Source organism: Mytilus trossulus, chromosome 2, assembly GCF_036588685.1.
Source record: "Mytilus trossulus isolate FHL-02 chromosome 2, PNRI_Mtr1.1.1.hap1, whole genome shotgun sequence".
NCBI classification, from domain to species: Eukaryota; Metazoa; Mollusca; class Bivalvia; order Mytilida; family Mytilidae; genus Mytilus; species Mytilus trossulus.
The window spans coordinates 83,274,165-83,290,600 of NC_086374.1; the positions used below are offsets into that span (position 1 = coordinate 83,274,165).

The 16,436-nt window shown below is 32.7% G+C and overlaps 1 protein-coding gene across 1 annotated transcript in view; it reads left to right on the plus strand.

The window, feature by feature from the left end:
* LOC134708172 (uncharacterized) overlaps positions 1–15,214 on the plus strand; it is a 95,483-nt gene extending 80,269 nt beyond the window's left edge. Inside the window, exons 42-55 of the mRNA XM_063568501.1 lie at positions 201–387; positions 1,526–1,731; positions 2,670–2,850; positions 3,357–3,470; positions 6,847–6,969; positions 7,499–7,591; positions 8,523–8,584; positions 9,346–9,451; positions 9,981–10,097; positions 10,793–10,921; positions 11,770–11,934; positions 12,463–12,687; positions 13,609–13,805; positions 14,847–15,214. Coding sequence (XP_063424571.1) covers positions 201–387; positions 1,526–1,731; positions 2,670–2,850; positions 3,357–3,470; positions 6,847–6,969; positions 7,499–7,591; positions 8,523–8,584; positions 9,346–9,451; positions 9,981–10,097; positions 10,793–10,921; positions 11,770–11,934; positions 12,463–12,687; positions 13,609–13,805; positions 14,847–14,894 — 1,953 coding nt within the window. The 3' untranslated portion in view covers positions 14,895–15,214. The remainder of the gene's footprint in view (positions 1–200; positions 388–1,525; positions 1,732–2,669; positions 2,851–3,356; positions 3,471–6,846; positions 6,970–7,498; positions 7,592–8,522; positions 8,585–9,345; positions 9,452–9,980; positions 10,098–10,792; positions 10,922–11,769; positions 11,935–12,462; positions 12,688–13,608; positions 13,806–14,846) is intronic.
* The last annotated feature ends 1,222 nt before the right edge of the window (positions 15,215–16,436 follow it).

Consider the following 16,436-nt stretch of genomic DNA (forward strand, 5'->3'; position numbering starts at 1 on the left):
CAGACAGGTTTAAGAATAATTGACAGTTTGTATTGGGTTTACATAAGAGGGAATAATGAACTAATGTTACAAAAAATGAAAAAAAAAAAAATGGTATTCTCAAACATAAAAAAGAATACATGTAATTCTACCAAAAATGGTATGTAACTGATATTTATGAATCCAAAACTAATTCTATATTTGCCCTCCTATCTTGACAGACATGTCTTGAGAAGATGGATATTGATGGTGTTCTAGAAAGTTTCTACTCGACTTGTATCTTTGATGAATGTAAAGTAACAGAGAACAGAGAGTTAGTCATGTGCGCAATTGCTGAAAACATTGTCAAGGAATGTCAGGATAATTATGACACAGTCATTTCTGATTGGAGAACTCAGGAAATGTGTTGTAAGTTTTATAAATTAAGTTTTATGTATAATTATTTTTGTGAGTTTTGATTTAGTTATAGTTAAAATTGAATAATCTTAAACAATGTTATCAGTTTGATTTATTTTAAAATCTTATTCCTGGATTTAATTGCCTAAGTAGTTTTCTTGTATTGTACTCACCCCTATGGTGGGATATATAGTGATGGTGTATTCCAGTGACAAATGTTTAAATATGTAATATGTCTTTGTTATAACCATGTGATATTTTAGTGGAAAGAGGAAAGACTCATTGTTTAGTGTTCTTCCCAGATATGTCATTAAGAATCCTGGAAAACAGTGGAAATTGAAAAATATCATCTTGTTTCTGAAAGTTTTAGCATCACATCCATAACATAATCTATAAGAAAACCCCTTCAGAAATTATCACATTTAAGGTGGTACCCAACACTTTCACTAAAATTAATTTGGCTCTTTTAATTTTCATAAAATTTTGACAAAGTATTTACTTTGAGCCTTAAACAGAAATATAAAAAATTCAAAAAATTTGAACCAAGCGTTTTATCAGAAAAATTACACTGGTTATATAGCAGTTTGACAAACACCAATTTTGATCATTGAGAAGCTTTATACTGCCTTCACAACACAACGTCATTAAAACGTTCTGCTGATATTACAGAGTTATCTCCCTGTAGTGTTAGGTACCACCTTAAGTTTATAGCATTATATAACCATGATGCTAAAAGGCTATAGGAAGAACACTGTGAGTTTTTTTGCCAAAGCTAATCTCCAAAATACTCTCCAAGCAAAAGTTGAAATAAGTTTTCTGATCACTGCAATTTTTAATGAGAGGGCTATATGCTTTTGAAACATTAAAACTGCGATATGGTTTTCAAGAAAGTGAGACTGTGAGGTTGATAAGGGAAAAAGTTGCAGTTCATTTTGTCAACAGATTTCTTTAAATGTTCTGTTTTAGAAAATGTTATAAGATTTACAACTGCAGAGTGAACATGGCTTCTACATTGTATATAACATTTACAAAAAATTATTGCAATGACTCACTGCTACCTATAAACCCAAATTTTATAGCCAAGTCCTGTGGAAGACAACATACCTAACATGTATCAATATAATTTTATTTCTCACACATATTTTTTTAGCTCCAAGTTGTCCAGTAAATATGGAGTATTTAACATGTGGCAGTGAAGATAGAATGAGAACATGTGAGAATACGACCACAATAGAGACTGATTCCTATGAGAAATGTACAGCCGACTGCTATTGTAAAGAGAACATGTTCTTGGATGGTAATAAGTGTGTGGAATATGAACAGTGTGGATGTCTGTATAATGGTTTCTACTATTCTGTAAGTTATTGTTAAACTATGGCATACCTCTGTTGGTAATCCTCTCTCTAGTCTGTCATTTATCCATTTGTCCATTTGAACAGATCTAGCAATAGCTCAAGTTTAAATTATGTATAATAATCGTGAATAAATCTTCGTAAATATTTAACACAGAGTTTGTATTAGGAAGACTAAGTTAACTTCCATAACAATTCATGAGGGTCCATAATTTACAGATTTTTGCTTATGGAGGCACTGCAAATTATTAACTTCATATGTGAAATGTTTTCTCTTATTTCCAAAGATCCTTCATGTCTGGAGAGTAATATCAAACTACTAAAATTTAGTCAACCAGAATTTTTAGGATAATATAAATTAAGTCAATGTTCTGTTCGAATTGTGACTGTTAAAGTCGAGTTTGTGAGTCCAACAACCCCCCCCCCCCCCCCCCCCTGGAAATTCCTGGCTACGGGCCTGCCTAAAATGGATATGTTACTAATTATTTCATAATTACTTTGATATATCTGGACATATTTTGCATGAAGAAGTACAAAAAAGGTAAGAATTTGTAAAATGCAAACATTTCTAGCCATGAGTGAAGATTTCTTGGCAAAATAGGTCTCAAAATATTAAATTACACCAAAAATTCTCTCAAGGTCCACAGAAAAAGAGGCTTCAGTGTTAGAACATGGTAGAAAGGCTTCACAGAAAAAAAGATAACCTTTCAAGACCTCATAATTATTTGGACTAAACCTTGGCTCACCCAATCCTTGACCTTAACTCAACCTTACCAAACAGTTCATAACTATTCAGCCATTTTAATTAAAAGAGGGACATTACCATCATGCTAAAAAAGTAACAAACTGAAACTGAGATACTATTTGATTACTGATAGAATGATATTTTACTAACGCATAACATATGGACCTTACAATTATGAATTTTGATTTTTAATATAGGTTGGAGAGTTCTACACTGATCAAGAATGCACAACAATGTCTACATGTCAGTCTGACAGGTCATTCACCTCACGACCTCTGACCTGCAGTGAGAATGCCACATGTGGTTTGGATAAAGATACAGGCGTGTATGGATGTTATTGTAAACAAGGATTCATGGGAGACGGAGAAAAGTGTGAATGTAAATATATAACTAGACAAAAACATTCAGCCAATCAAATGTGTCCCAACTTTGGACATTTTTATACAAATCTTTCAGATATAAACATCAGGATATTTTGGGAATGTTTATACTTTTGTTTGTTTGTTAATTTTCTTTTAATTTGTCTGTCGTTTTGTGGTTGTTTATTGTTGTTTCTTGTCTGCAACACTTCTTTAACCAATCGATTAATTCATTTAACATTCAACAAAGGTTTAACATTCAAAAAGGGAAAATAATTTATCAAAGAAATTTCATTCATTAAAGAGAGGAAAACAATGCAACAAAAGCAAATAGTTAAATAATGGTAAATTTCTTAAATAAATTTGAAATTATGCACAACAAAATGAATTCCAAGTCTATGCCTATAAATGTATATAGTACATGATTTTTTCAAGATTCAAATAATTTGCCATGTTGCAGTTAGAACATGTGACAGTACAAAGTCTTATTTCAAAACTAAAACATATAATTGTTTTGTTTTCTAGTTAATCCTTGTGGTACCAACCCATGTAATCCGAATGAGAATTGTGTTGTAAAGGGAGAGTCCTATATCTGTGAATGTCAGATGGGATTCCAGGGAGAATGTAATAACTGTCAAGGTAAGTACCAGCAAAGGGAGAGTCCTATATCTGTGAATGTCAGATGGGATTCCAGGGAGAATGTAACAACTGTCAAGGTAGGTACCAGTAAAGGGAGAGTGCTATATCTGTGAATGTCAGATGGGATTCCAGGGAGAATGTAATAACTGTCAAGGTAGGTACCAGTAAAGGGAGAGTCCTATATCTGTGAATGTCAGATGGGATTCCAGGGAGAATGTAATAACTGTCAAGGTAGGTACCAGTAAAGGGAGAGTCAAACATCTGTGAATGTCAGATGGGATTCCAGGGAGAATGTAATAACTGTCAAGGTAGGTACCAGTAAAGGGAGAGTCCTATATCTGTGAATGTCAGATGGGATTCCAGGGAGAATGTAATAACTGTCAAGGTAGGTACCAGTAAAGGGAGAGTCCTATATCTGTGAATGTCAGATGGGATTCCAGGGAGCATGTAATAACTGTCAAGGTAAGTACCAGTAAAGGGAGAGTCCTATATCTGTTAATGTCAGATGGGATTCCAGAGAGAATGTAATAACTGTCAAGGTAAGTACCAGTAAAGGGAGAGCCCTAATCTGTGAATGTCAGATGGGATTCCAGGGAGAATGTAACAACTGTCAAGGTAGGTACCAGTAAAGGGAGAGCCCTAATCTGTGAATGTCAGATGGGATTCCAGAGAGAATGTAATAACTGTCAAGGTAAGTACCAGTAAAGGGAGAGCCCTAATCTGTGAATGTCAGATGGGATTCCAGAGAGAATGTAATAACTGTCAAGGTAAGTACCAGTAAAGGGAGAGTCCTATATCTGTGAATGTCAGATGGGATTCCAGGGAGAATGTAATAACTGTCAAGGTAAGTACCAGTAAAGGGAGAGCCCTAATCTGTGAATGTCAGATGGGATTCCAGAGAGAATGTAACAATTGTCAAGGTAGGTACCAGTAAAGGGAGAGCCCTAATCTGTGAATGTCAGATGGGATTCTAGGGAGAATGTAATAACTGTCAAGGTATGTACCAGTTAAGGGAGAGTCCTATATCTGTGAATGTCAGATGGGATTCCAGAGAGAATGTAACAATTGTCAAGGTAGGTACCAGTAAAGGGAGAGCCCTAATCTGTGAATGTCAGATGGGATTCCAGAGAGAAGGTAACAATTGTCAAGGTAGGTACCAGTAAAGGGAGAGCCCTAATCTGTGAATGTCAGATGGGATTCTAGGGAGAATGTAATAACTGTCAAGGTATGTACAAGTAAAGGGAGAGTCCTATATCTGTGAATGTCAGATGGGATTCCAGAGAGAATGTAATAACTGTCAAGGTAGGTACCAGTAAAGGGAGAGTCCTATATCTGTGAATGTCAGATGGGATTCCAGGGAGAATGTAATAACTGTCAAGGTTAGTACCAGTAAAGGGAGAGTACTATATCTGTGAATGTCAGATGGGATTCCAGGGAGAATGTAACAATTGTCAAGGTAGGTACCAGTAAAGGGAGAGTCAAACATCTGTGAATGTCAGATGGGATTCCAGGGAGAATGTAATAACTGTCAAGGTAGGTACCAGTAAAGGGAGAGTACTATATCTGTGAATGTCAGATGGGATTCCAGGGAGAATGTAATAACTGTCAAGGTAGGTACCAGTTTGGATTCACTTCATTGATCATTAAACAATCAGACTGAATATGAAACAAAGATCAGACATTTTTAACTTCATTTTGTCTCAATTTCCATTCATTACAACAGCTCAAAAAGAGGGGATTTTATAATTTATTATTGTCTGTACATTTGTGTCACATTTGTGCCAGCAACCACATTCATATATCAATATATGGCACATTAGCTTCATATAGGTATGCAATACATGGAGACATGTATTCAATACCTTCAATTTTCTACTTCCAGTTTGCCAACAATATTTTGAAGACTATTTTTTTTACCATTTGATATTATAGATTGCTTTAGTCTTATTAGGCACAATTTTCTTGATTTTTTTTAATTTTATTGCTCTTCAACATTGCATTTGATTTGACTTTCCAACTGTTTTGATATGAGCGTCACTAATAAGTCTTATGTAAACAAAACAGCAGTCTGGTATACAAAATCAGAAGTGTCTGGTATCTTTGATGAGTTTTAAACAGATACATCATGTTAAGGAGGGGTATTTGCGAAAAATACCAGTCGAGAGGATGTTAAATTTCGCGAGCCGTAAGGCGAGGGAAATTCATTCTCAAGACTGGTATTTTTCGCAAATACCCCTCAAGAACATGATATATCTGTTTAATTACACCAAATGTTAATGTTCTAAAACGCAGTGATGATCATGACGTTACAAGCGTCCAATCAGATAGAGTATTTTTTGGCAAATACCACGACAGAGAGGGTAAAAAAGGCAAATCCTTTTGGCAAATACCCCGGCGGCGTTAAAAAATGAACGATATTCATTTGATAACAAAAAATTGGTGAAAAATACACTGGCTATCGACCAATCAAAATCCAGGATTCTTACATAAGGTGTAATTATTATTAAAATTCCAGTTTACATTTATATTTCGTGTCTAAGAATTGTATCCTAATACTGTAAAAGCAGAAATTTTCGGGGAAGATCAAATTTCGTTTCCTTCGTGAAAAAAATATATCCACGAAATTAAAACCCCCACGAATATTTAAACCTCCATATATAATACCAATACCAATACCAAATTATTTATTATAGTGAAATGTGTTATATGACAATATACAATATTTCAATAAGCAGTTGTAATTACATGTATCAACACCCGGCCCTTTGGACCTATAAGTCACTTTAAACATTTATACATAAAAAATAATAATCATTTAACAGCGGACAAAGTTAGAGTTTATGTTTGATTGTTCCTATACAGAAAGTTTTTTCTTTTATTAAATGCATTGTTCAAAAATTTAGCAGTTTTTCTAGGATAATTGCAGATAAGAAGTTTAAATTGTTCATCATTAGAAAGGTTTTCAAAAGAGTGTTCTATATCCAATATAAGTTGATTTCTTAAATCTCGGTAAAAGACACAGTCCATCAGGAAGTGGCGTTCATTTTCAACATCACATGAGTCACACATTTTGCAAATGCGATCAACTTCTGCTTCTCCGACGAACTGTCCGGTTTCGATCCTCAAAGGAAGTATGCCGCATCTAAATTGTGCCAGTATAGAACGTTCATATAATACCACATAAACTTAAGGAAACCATGAAAATAATCCCCATGAAATCTTATAGAGAGACAAAACCACGAAATTTTAACCCCACCACAGTATTTCAAAGTAATGAAACACATTGTTTTTCAATTCACAAAATTTATTTTACAACTGGAATTTTGTATTTTTATAGAAGTTAAAATTGAATATGTTTTGTATGGGTTTTTTTCAGATATAGATGAGTGTGCAACAAAAACTGATGAGTGTCCCCCACATTCCAGATGTAAGAATACCGTGGGTAGTTATACATGTCAATGTATTGAGGGCTACCAGAAAGATAATGAACGATGTAAAGGTAGGAATAAACCTTTATTTTATTATTATTTTATGTTGTGTTACTTCATATGCATGTGTTTATTCAAAATAGAATATTTGAGATAAACTGGAATATTGTAAACAATACCCCATACTCATTTCAGTTGACAACACTTGTATATGTGTCAGTATATGAAATAAACAATAACGGATATGTAATATGTATGCATGGGTAGAAAGCTTTATGATTTAAAAAATATTCTGTAAAAAATTTATGAAAAAATATCTGTAGTTAAAAAAAAAAGAGAAGACTTTTGCATATTTAAGATATGGTTAGAAATCGCAGTAATTAAAGAATAGCTTGTATTCAAGAAACAAGATAGACCTTATATAATCTATTTCAGAAAATGCATTATAATAAATTTGTATAAAATTTGAATATTGCATGAAAATCAAAACAGAAATCTTGAAAATCTAAAAGGCCAACATTACTTATGTATATTTATTGCACCATATCTAAATACTAGCCACAAATATTAAGAACTCATTATATAAAAATTTGTTTCCAGACATAAATGAATGTAAGATTGGAACTGCCACCTGTGGAGACGGAACTAAATGTATGAACAAACCAGGTAGCTTCGCATGTGAACCCTGCTCAGGTACGTCTTACTTAGAGGAGGGGCGTAAAGGGGGGTATCTTCATGGAAGAACAGGAAATAAAATTGCAATTTCACGATGAACGAACAATTAGAAATGTCTTGCACGTTGATATTTTTCACGAAACACAGTGAATAACAAACCTTTTTCATGGCTGCAAGTGAAATTAAAATGGCAAAACACGTTGCACGAAAATAACCCTTTACCAGCCTCTTAGAGGTTGTGGATGACGGAAAAGGTTTGGATCAGCCAGTGATTACTGCTGTTGGGAATAGTTCTACAAACAAATTATAACATAGAATCCAATAGAAAAATACAAATAATATCTTTATTTTCTGAAACCATTTCTCAAAAGCATTCTAAAGATAATAAAGATGTTTTCTAACTTGCATTTTACAACTACTAGTTTGGTCCTTTCACAATATGGAAAAGTATCAGGACCCCTCCGACCCCAGTAGTAAAGGTGAACAACAAATTTAAATGTTCAGCTAAGAATAAATTTTCCTTATGCTTGATTGGAGACTTTTGTAAAACCATCTAATCAAATATCCTCAAAATATCATTTTTTTTCCAGCAATCCATGAAAATTGGTACACCTCAAAAATATGATTGAATTTCACAGTACTTATTGTTCTGCTTTAAAGTTAGGGAGATTTCAAACTTTTTGGATTATACCTGTAACAGAAATTGTTGTAAAAATTAAGATGTGATTAATTTCTAAGTTATAATTTATATATGATAATGCTTGTGAACCCTGTTTGTGAAATCTGTTTTTTGAAGGAAAAAACCAGTTTTAGCAACAAAGAAAGAATGAGAAAACTCTTTTAATATAGCTTTCCTTAATATAGTTTTTTTTTTGTGCTAATGAGGCTTAGACCAAATACTTATCAATCAATTATATAGCCTTTAACAATGTTCATGATTTTTTTCCAGCTGGTTCACCAGATGGCAAATGTTGTGTATGCTATGGAGGTAAATGTAATATTCCAGGAGAAGTAAGTTATATGTTATGTGTAATTTAACTATGAGGGGGGTTAGGAGGGGCCCTGATCCAGAAATCCTGGGCTTAAAATCACGAAATTCTGAAATCACAGGCTTAAAAATATGAAATCCTGAGGTCCTGAAAATCGAAAAATTGAATTTCCTGATCCCTAAAGGGTAAATCTCGAAATCCTGATATAGGTCCTATCCCCCATCAACTATGTAATGCATTGCATATGTTTATATGTCTGAGTGTAAATTAAGAAATGAAATTGACTTTCTATGAAGCACTTTTAGAATCTTAAATTTTAAATTCTTTTGCAATTTGTTTATTGATGTTTTTGTTAAAAGTTTATAATGGTGGTTTTGATTTGACCTAGTATTGTTAGGGATAAAATTCATAGTAACCCTACAATCAAATGGTAGGTTCAATAAAGCTATTGCCTTAGAAAATATATAACTTTAAAGCATTTTAATACTTGCAGACTTTTATATTAGATTTTAGAGTAGCAAATTAAAGATCTGTTACAAATTCAAATTGTGATGACAGAATTTTGTTTTAACTTTAGCTTTAACTATTTGTGCCTAAATGTTCTTCAAATTTACAAAATATTCATTTATTTTGTCATAGCCATAAAAAAAGTGATGTCATTCAGGTACATTCCCATATTTACACACTTATTTTCTAATTTAGATAATATGTATTTTGTCTTAGCCATTATAGAAGTTTTATCATTTAGGTAAAAAAAAAATTACAGTTGTATTTTGTGTACAGGTATGTGGCACTGATGGTGTGACTTACAGCTCAGAGGGAGATTTGATTGTAGCAAGATGTGAAAAGGGTAAAAAGATTGGTCTAAATTACAGAGGACCTTGTCTAGGTATGAATATTTAAAATAAAAATAGTTAAACATTAAAAAAAGATCAATTTTCAATTCTAGTACTGTAAACCAACTTAATTTCGCGTGTAGAAAAACACAATGGAAATCTTTCCGAAAATTGTAAAACTTGGATCTTTCCTTATTAAACTACACCATATAAATTTAAAAAATCGCGAAATTAAATAGCCGCGAAGTGGACTTGTAATGATAAATCACGAATTAAATTATCCGCGAAAATAAGTTGGTTTACAGTATATAGTATACAAATCATCAAGTTAACTTAAATGATTGTTTGATGATTGATAGTAACTTCATCTTCAAATTTGCTTTCACCAAATCCCATGAAATTTTAGGGCAATACATTGGACAGAAATGTAAAAATGAATAAGTTTATTTTCTAGTAATAGAGTATGACCAACAGCTTACATAGAAAAAAGGACTTTCAAACTGTCTGTCTAATGTGTATTTCCATAGTAGTTAAAGCTTATTACCATTTGCAATCTGTAATTCTTCTGTTATAATTATGTAGACTCCTGCCCTGGGGAGAATAGCTGTCCAGGTATGCAGACATGTAATATCAGTGAGGAAACAGGAAAACCTGAATGTACTTGTCCACCATGTTCACCAGAAGAAGTGGTGTCAGAAGGTAGGTAGACTTTAATGTAAATGATTAATACCAAGTTACCTCCCTTGACAAAGGTGAGTAATGGAACCTGTAACAATCTCTAAGCAGCTTTAATTGCTAACTATTTGAAAAACTGTCTTTGTAAAATTAATTGGGAATATTTAATAGTCCTACACTAATCATTTTAGCAGAGTAGCTTTGAAATTTACAATGTTTGGAAAGTATAGCAGTTACTTCTTGCTCTGCTTGGAATACCCACTGCAATAATCATAGCCAATCGATTATTGATAGGAAGATGTCATATATATGAATATTTGTGTGATGCAAAATGTATGAGAAATGTTTTTGAGAAATACTTTTTAAGGAATAATATTCTGGTACAAGAAACCAAAGGTGTCATAACATTTAATTTCTAATTATTGTTCTGATTATATATGTCATTATACTTAAAAACATTGCTTTGTGATATTTTTGTGTAATATGTAATATATCTGTTGTATATATATATGTTGAAGAATTGAATAAAGATAAAAAAAAAAAGGGGGGGAAGATGTCATAGATAATCAAAATAGACAAATCTATGACCAAAACAGCAGAAAAAAGATTTCTAAATATAAACAAAGAAATATTTTAAAACATAGAGAAGCACAAACTCCACTTGAACAACTTTTTTTAAACAGACTCATTTACTAATTAAAGATTTTCTAATTTTTCAGTAAAAGTTTGCAGTAGCACGTTGGATATATATACCAACATATGTTCTTTTAAGAAAATCCAGTGTGCACTGGACAGAGAGGATACCATTATAGAGAACACCATAGCACCATGTGAAGAAAAGAAAGGACGTGAGTGGTCTTAGTTTTGTCTTTTTTCTTTATTTACCATGGTGTTGTCATTTTATTTTTGACATTCATGAGTTTGAATGTCCATTTAATATCTTTTACCCTTCTTTGTCAATTATAACAGTAGTAATCATATTGTTCATCAATTATCTAGGTTCCCTGGGTTAAAGTTTGGCTTTTTGTCTGCTATTTTATAACAGCTTTAAAGTAAATATCTTAAATCACTCTTAAACCTTTTGGTGATCTACATAGTTTGACAGAAGGCAGCACTTATTTTCTCAAAATCTTCATTTTGCACAATATATAAAAACACAATTCTTTAAAAACAAAATTGATTACTTGATTGGTACAGGAAACAGCTGTCTACACAGAAATTTACAATATGACCCAGTATATTTTTTAACACAAATTTTATGATTAATTCCTATTCCTTGTACAGTTGAGAGTTTAAGTAGTGAAAGAGTGGTCAGATTGGCCACCATGCAGTGTTACCTGTAATTGATGATTAATTGCTATTCCTTGAACAGTTGAGGTAGTGAAAGAGTGGTCAGAATGGCCACCATGCAGTGTTACCTGTAATTGATGATTAATTCTTATTCTTTGTACAGTTGAGGTAGTAACAGAGTGGTCAGAATGGCCACCATGCAGTGTTACCTGTAATTGATGATTAATTCTTATTCTTTGTACAGTTGAGGTAGTAACAGAGTGGTCAGAATGGCCACCATGCAGTGTTACCTGTAATTGATGATTAATTCTTATTCTTTGTACAGTTGAGGTAGTAACAGAGTGGTCAGAATGGCCACCATGCAGTGTTACCTGTAATTGATGATTAATTCCTATTCTTTGTACAGTTGAGGTAGTGACAGAGTGGTCCGAATGGTCACCATGCAGTGTAACCTGTGGTAATGGTACAATGACCAGAGATAGACAAGCTATGGCAGAGTTTGATGATTTCCTGACAGAGAAGTATCCACTGAACCAAGCATCAGATTGTTACAAACCACCTTGTGTGGGAAGTAAGTTTAACTACCCTGTACAAGAAAATATTTGTCAATCATTTGTTCCGGTGTCAATTTTGTGTTAATACCTCAAATGTTTTTTTCCTGTGTTGAAATATTTACCTGCTTTGCCAAAGGATGAGGTTTTGTAACACTACTCAGCCTGTCTGTTTGTTTTTCTGAAAGAAAGTTTTGTCAATTATTTTGAGGTTCTATGAAATTTGTGATTTCATATTTGAATTGGTAACTTGATAATGTTGAGTTGTATTGAGTAACAAATTTTAAAATCAGCCTTATAGCCACTTCCTATTTGCTGATAGTTTAGAATTGTATAACACTCGTTGAATAAGGAAAATTTTTATCAAACTTTTCTTTGCTCCTTTTGAAGTTAGGATTTTAATATATGATCTGGGAATGATAAGTAATAATCCATTACCTTAATCAAATACATGCAGGGATACAGGTGCATGCTCTTGTCAAAAATCCTGTGTTATTGTTTTATTCAAGGATTAAGTGTTGTTGTGACCTTACATGCTAATTTTTTAGGTTCCTGCGAGGGTATTAACTGCAACACAAGTCAAGTTTGTGTTGAAAGTGAGACAGGAGAAGGATTCTGTGTGTGTCCTGACTGTACAGATCATGGAGAGGACCCAGTCTGTGGAAAGATTGGATCTCAGTACACAAAAACATATAAAAATCCTTGTGAGCTTTCCAAACAAGCATGTGATGAAGGGGAGCCATATGAAGAATTGTATGCTGGTACCTGTGGAAGTAAGTATGAATTAGAATAGATGTGGAGTACTGTAATAGTAGAAGTTCTTGATGACGTTCATTTTGGTTATTTCATAATCATAAAAATAACATAGTATTAAACATGATATAAAGTTACCCCTCCCCCCCCCATTTTCTGTTCATCAAATATTTTGATGAATGAAACAATATTTATGCTAAATGTAGATATTTTGTAAATGCATAAAGCAAATCCCTGTATGAAAAGTTTGGTATTGAAATTGTCAAAATCTTCTCATTTTCAATATACATCAATAATTACATTCAGGCCCTTAGCCAGGAATTTCCAAGGGGGGTTATTTGGACTCATGAACTCGACTTTAACAGTCACAATTTGAACAGAACATTGACTTAAACAGTGCTTATTTGGTTTCAAGGGGGGGGGTTCTTCCCAACCTCCCGAACCCCCAGGCTACGGGTATGACATTAGATGTATGTTTCATAAGAATCAGTATTTTGATTGGCTGAAAACAAGTTAAAGGCATTCCCAATTTAAATTTAACTGCCAGAACAAATTCAACATTCATTGTAATAGTAAAAAACAATCAACTGTGAACGGACTGATCATGGTACTTTCTTGAATAAGATTTGCAATTTAACCAACACAATCTTACCTTTAACTATTAATAACCGGTTTAGAAAAGGAGTAAAGTTATTGTATACATAAACACAGGTGAAAGTTTTCATGTAAACAATTGTAATTATATAAAATGTAAATATGCTTAAACTTAAAAGGGAGCTAATAAATAACTCTTAATTCCAATATTGCCACACAACAATAGAGTAACTATTGTATTTTCATATAAATTATAGTAACTAAGGATGCTTCATATCAGGTGAGAGATACAGGCACATGTATGCCTCTTGTAACACTACAGTAACCAATCTTAACTGTTCTTTTAGCACAACCACTCAACTGTACCAAGATGCCAAGATTAGAAACAATAAGAAATGATGAAGGTTGTTTATCTGAGAGAAAGGTTAATCTAGGGAAATGTGATGGAGGGTGTGGCCCGTATGCTAATTTATGTTGTAAGCCAATCACAAAGCAGGTAGATGTAGAGTTGGTGTGTAAAGACCAGACAACAGGGATGAAAAAGGTAGGTATGGCTTAATATAAAAGCAAAATCAATTTAAAGTAAATAGCACATCTCATTTCCATGGAGAAAATTTGGCCCTGCCTCCTCAGTCACGGCCTTTCGATTTTGAAACTTTTGCTTAGTTTACATATATTGGTTTGTGATTAGATCAGTCTAAGAGGAATTGCTTATGTTAAGTCAATGATATTAGGTATACAAATATTGTTTCCATGGAAATTATATATCCCAAACCCTCTCTTTATGGTTTAAAGGGAACAACTTATAATAAGTCAATGATTTTTAGTATGCAGTTGTATAAGCATTGGCACATCTCATTAACATTGAGATTGTTATGGCATGTACCTCAGTCATGGTTCATTAACTTTGAATATTTGCATAACTTTTGTGAGATGTTAAAGTATGCTATTTTTATACCCCCGCTTTAAAAAAGGTTATACCCCCGCTTTAAAAAAGGGGGGTTTACTGTTTTACCTCTGTCTGTCAGTCCGTCCGTCCGTCAGTCTGTCCGTCCGTCAGTCAGTCCGTCCCATGAAACTTTCGTCACACTTTTCTCAGGAACTACACATCCACCCTTTCTGTAATTTGGTATCAACATTTATATATGTCAGCCATACTGTGTGATGTGTTTTCAGATTGATCACTTGACAACTTCCTGTTTACCGAACACTTGTATGATTTTACACATGATAGCCAAGTTGAAAATTTTCGTCACATTTTTCTCAGGAACTACAATACAAGGATTTCTGAAATTTGGTTTCAGGGTTTATATAAGTCAGCTATATCGTGTGATGCGTTTTCAGATTCATCACTTGACAACTTCCTGTTTACCGAACACTTGCATATTTTTACACTATTAATATTATCCACTTGCGGCGGGGGTATCATCAGTGAGCAGTAGCTCACAATTTGTCACTTGTTATTTCAACATTTGATAATCAAAATAACAAAAAGGCGAGAAATATCTCTGTCATAACAGTTTATTAACAATTGTAGTAAGATTTATTATGATCAATATTCTCATACATGTTTTTCCTATTGTAGGTTGACATTATCGAGGATTGTGAGTGTGAATCTATACCAGTACCGTAATGCATGGGTTGAGATTCATCAACAACACTGATGTCTAGAATAAAATCTACTTAATTTTTTAAAAATATAAAACAATGCTATTTAGAAGATTGTAACTTTTTTTAGGAAAAGCTTTCATTAGTCAGCGAATCATTATAGAACATTCATTTTATTAAATGGTTTTGGATAACATTAGTTCATAATTATATTTGCTGGGAGACCTTTGCTGACGCTTTAGACAAACTTATACTTGCTGTTAAATATTCTGTTACCCTTTTTCCAAGCTGTGATCTCTAAATAAGATTTATTTGTTGTTGATGAAATAAAAAATATCATGCTGATTTTGTAAAATGATTTTTTAAAAATCAAACAGTTTAGTCATGGCATTGTTAGTTTATTTTCAATCCATGAGTTTGACTGTCCCTCTGGTATCTTTTTCCCCTCTTTTTTCAAACAAAGCCATAAATGTGTTTATTAAATATTGAAAATGGTTTTGTGATAGACAAGTAACAAGTCATTGACTAAGCATAATTTAAAAAGGCAATGTGTGTAAGGAGAATATATAAAGAGTTAAGAGGCTGTCCAAGTAAATATCAGGCAAATCCAATGACATGGGTGGCACAACGTTTTTTTTCCCAACTGAATTTTTGGTTCCAATGCAATATTTATATCATACAAAGGATATATATGTCAAAGATATTTTTGAATTTACAGTGGATGGCTCGGTAAATGATTTTAAAGTTCACTAACAATGTAACAAAATTTTGTACAAAACAAAGAGTTATCTCCCTTTTTCAATGAATTTTCAGTGCTTTCTATGTATTTTTTTATGTTTATTTGTTGCAGTTAATAAAAAAACAAAATTTAACTTTGAGAAAGAATGAATTTGTGATATGAAATTGATGGAAAAAATTTGAAAACAAAATATGTCATGCGCCATCCACTGCCTGTTTTTTTTTTATGGACACCCTCTTAAAAGTTCACATACTGTAGATTCATTTAAGAACAATCGTTGGATATTAATGTGCGTGTGTGTTGTGGGTATAAGTGAACCACAATTTCAAATCTTTAACAAACAGAAATTTGGCAAAGGCTTTGTTTGCAGAGATTGATAAAACCAGGAAATCAAATATCAACGAAAATGCAAGTTTTCTTCTATCCATGAAAACAATATCAATCAAAGTATAAAGATTTTCCCTTTGATAAAAGTTTTATATTTTGTCACTTTTTTGTTTGTATTAGTAACATGAATCACTTACAAGGACCATAATATTTTATTAAATTCTAGATATAAACTGCTTTATAACAAATAAATAATAGTAATATACATCAACTTGATAACTCAATAGGCAAATTTTCATTGGTAATTTAGAAATTAGTGTTTTTTTTGTGGCTTCACAATTTAATAACAAGACCAAAAAGTAAATATCATTGTAACAGGTTTCACTCACAAGATTGCAAACATAATAAAGAAAAAAGTACTCACACATACTGAAACCTAGTTTAAAGCAAATATTACAATTAGTAAATAAATAATGGATGTTAGACTAAAATCAATAAGTA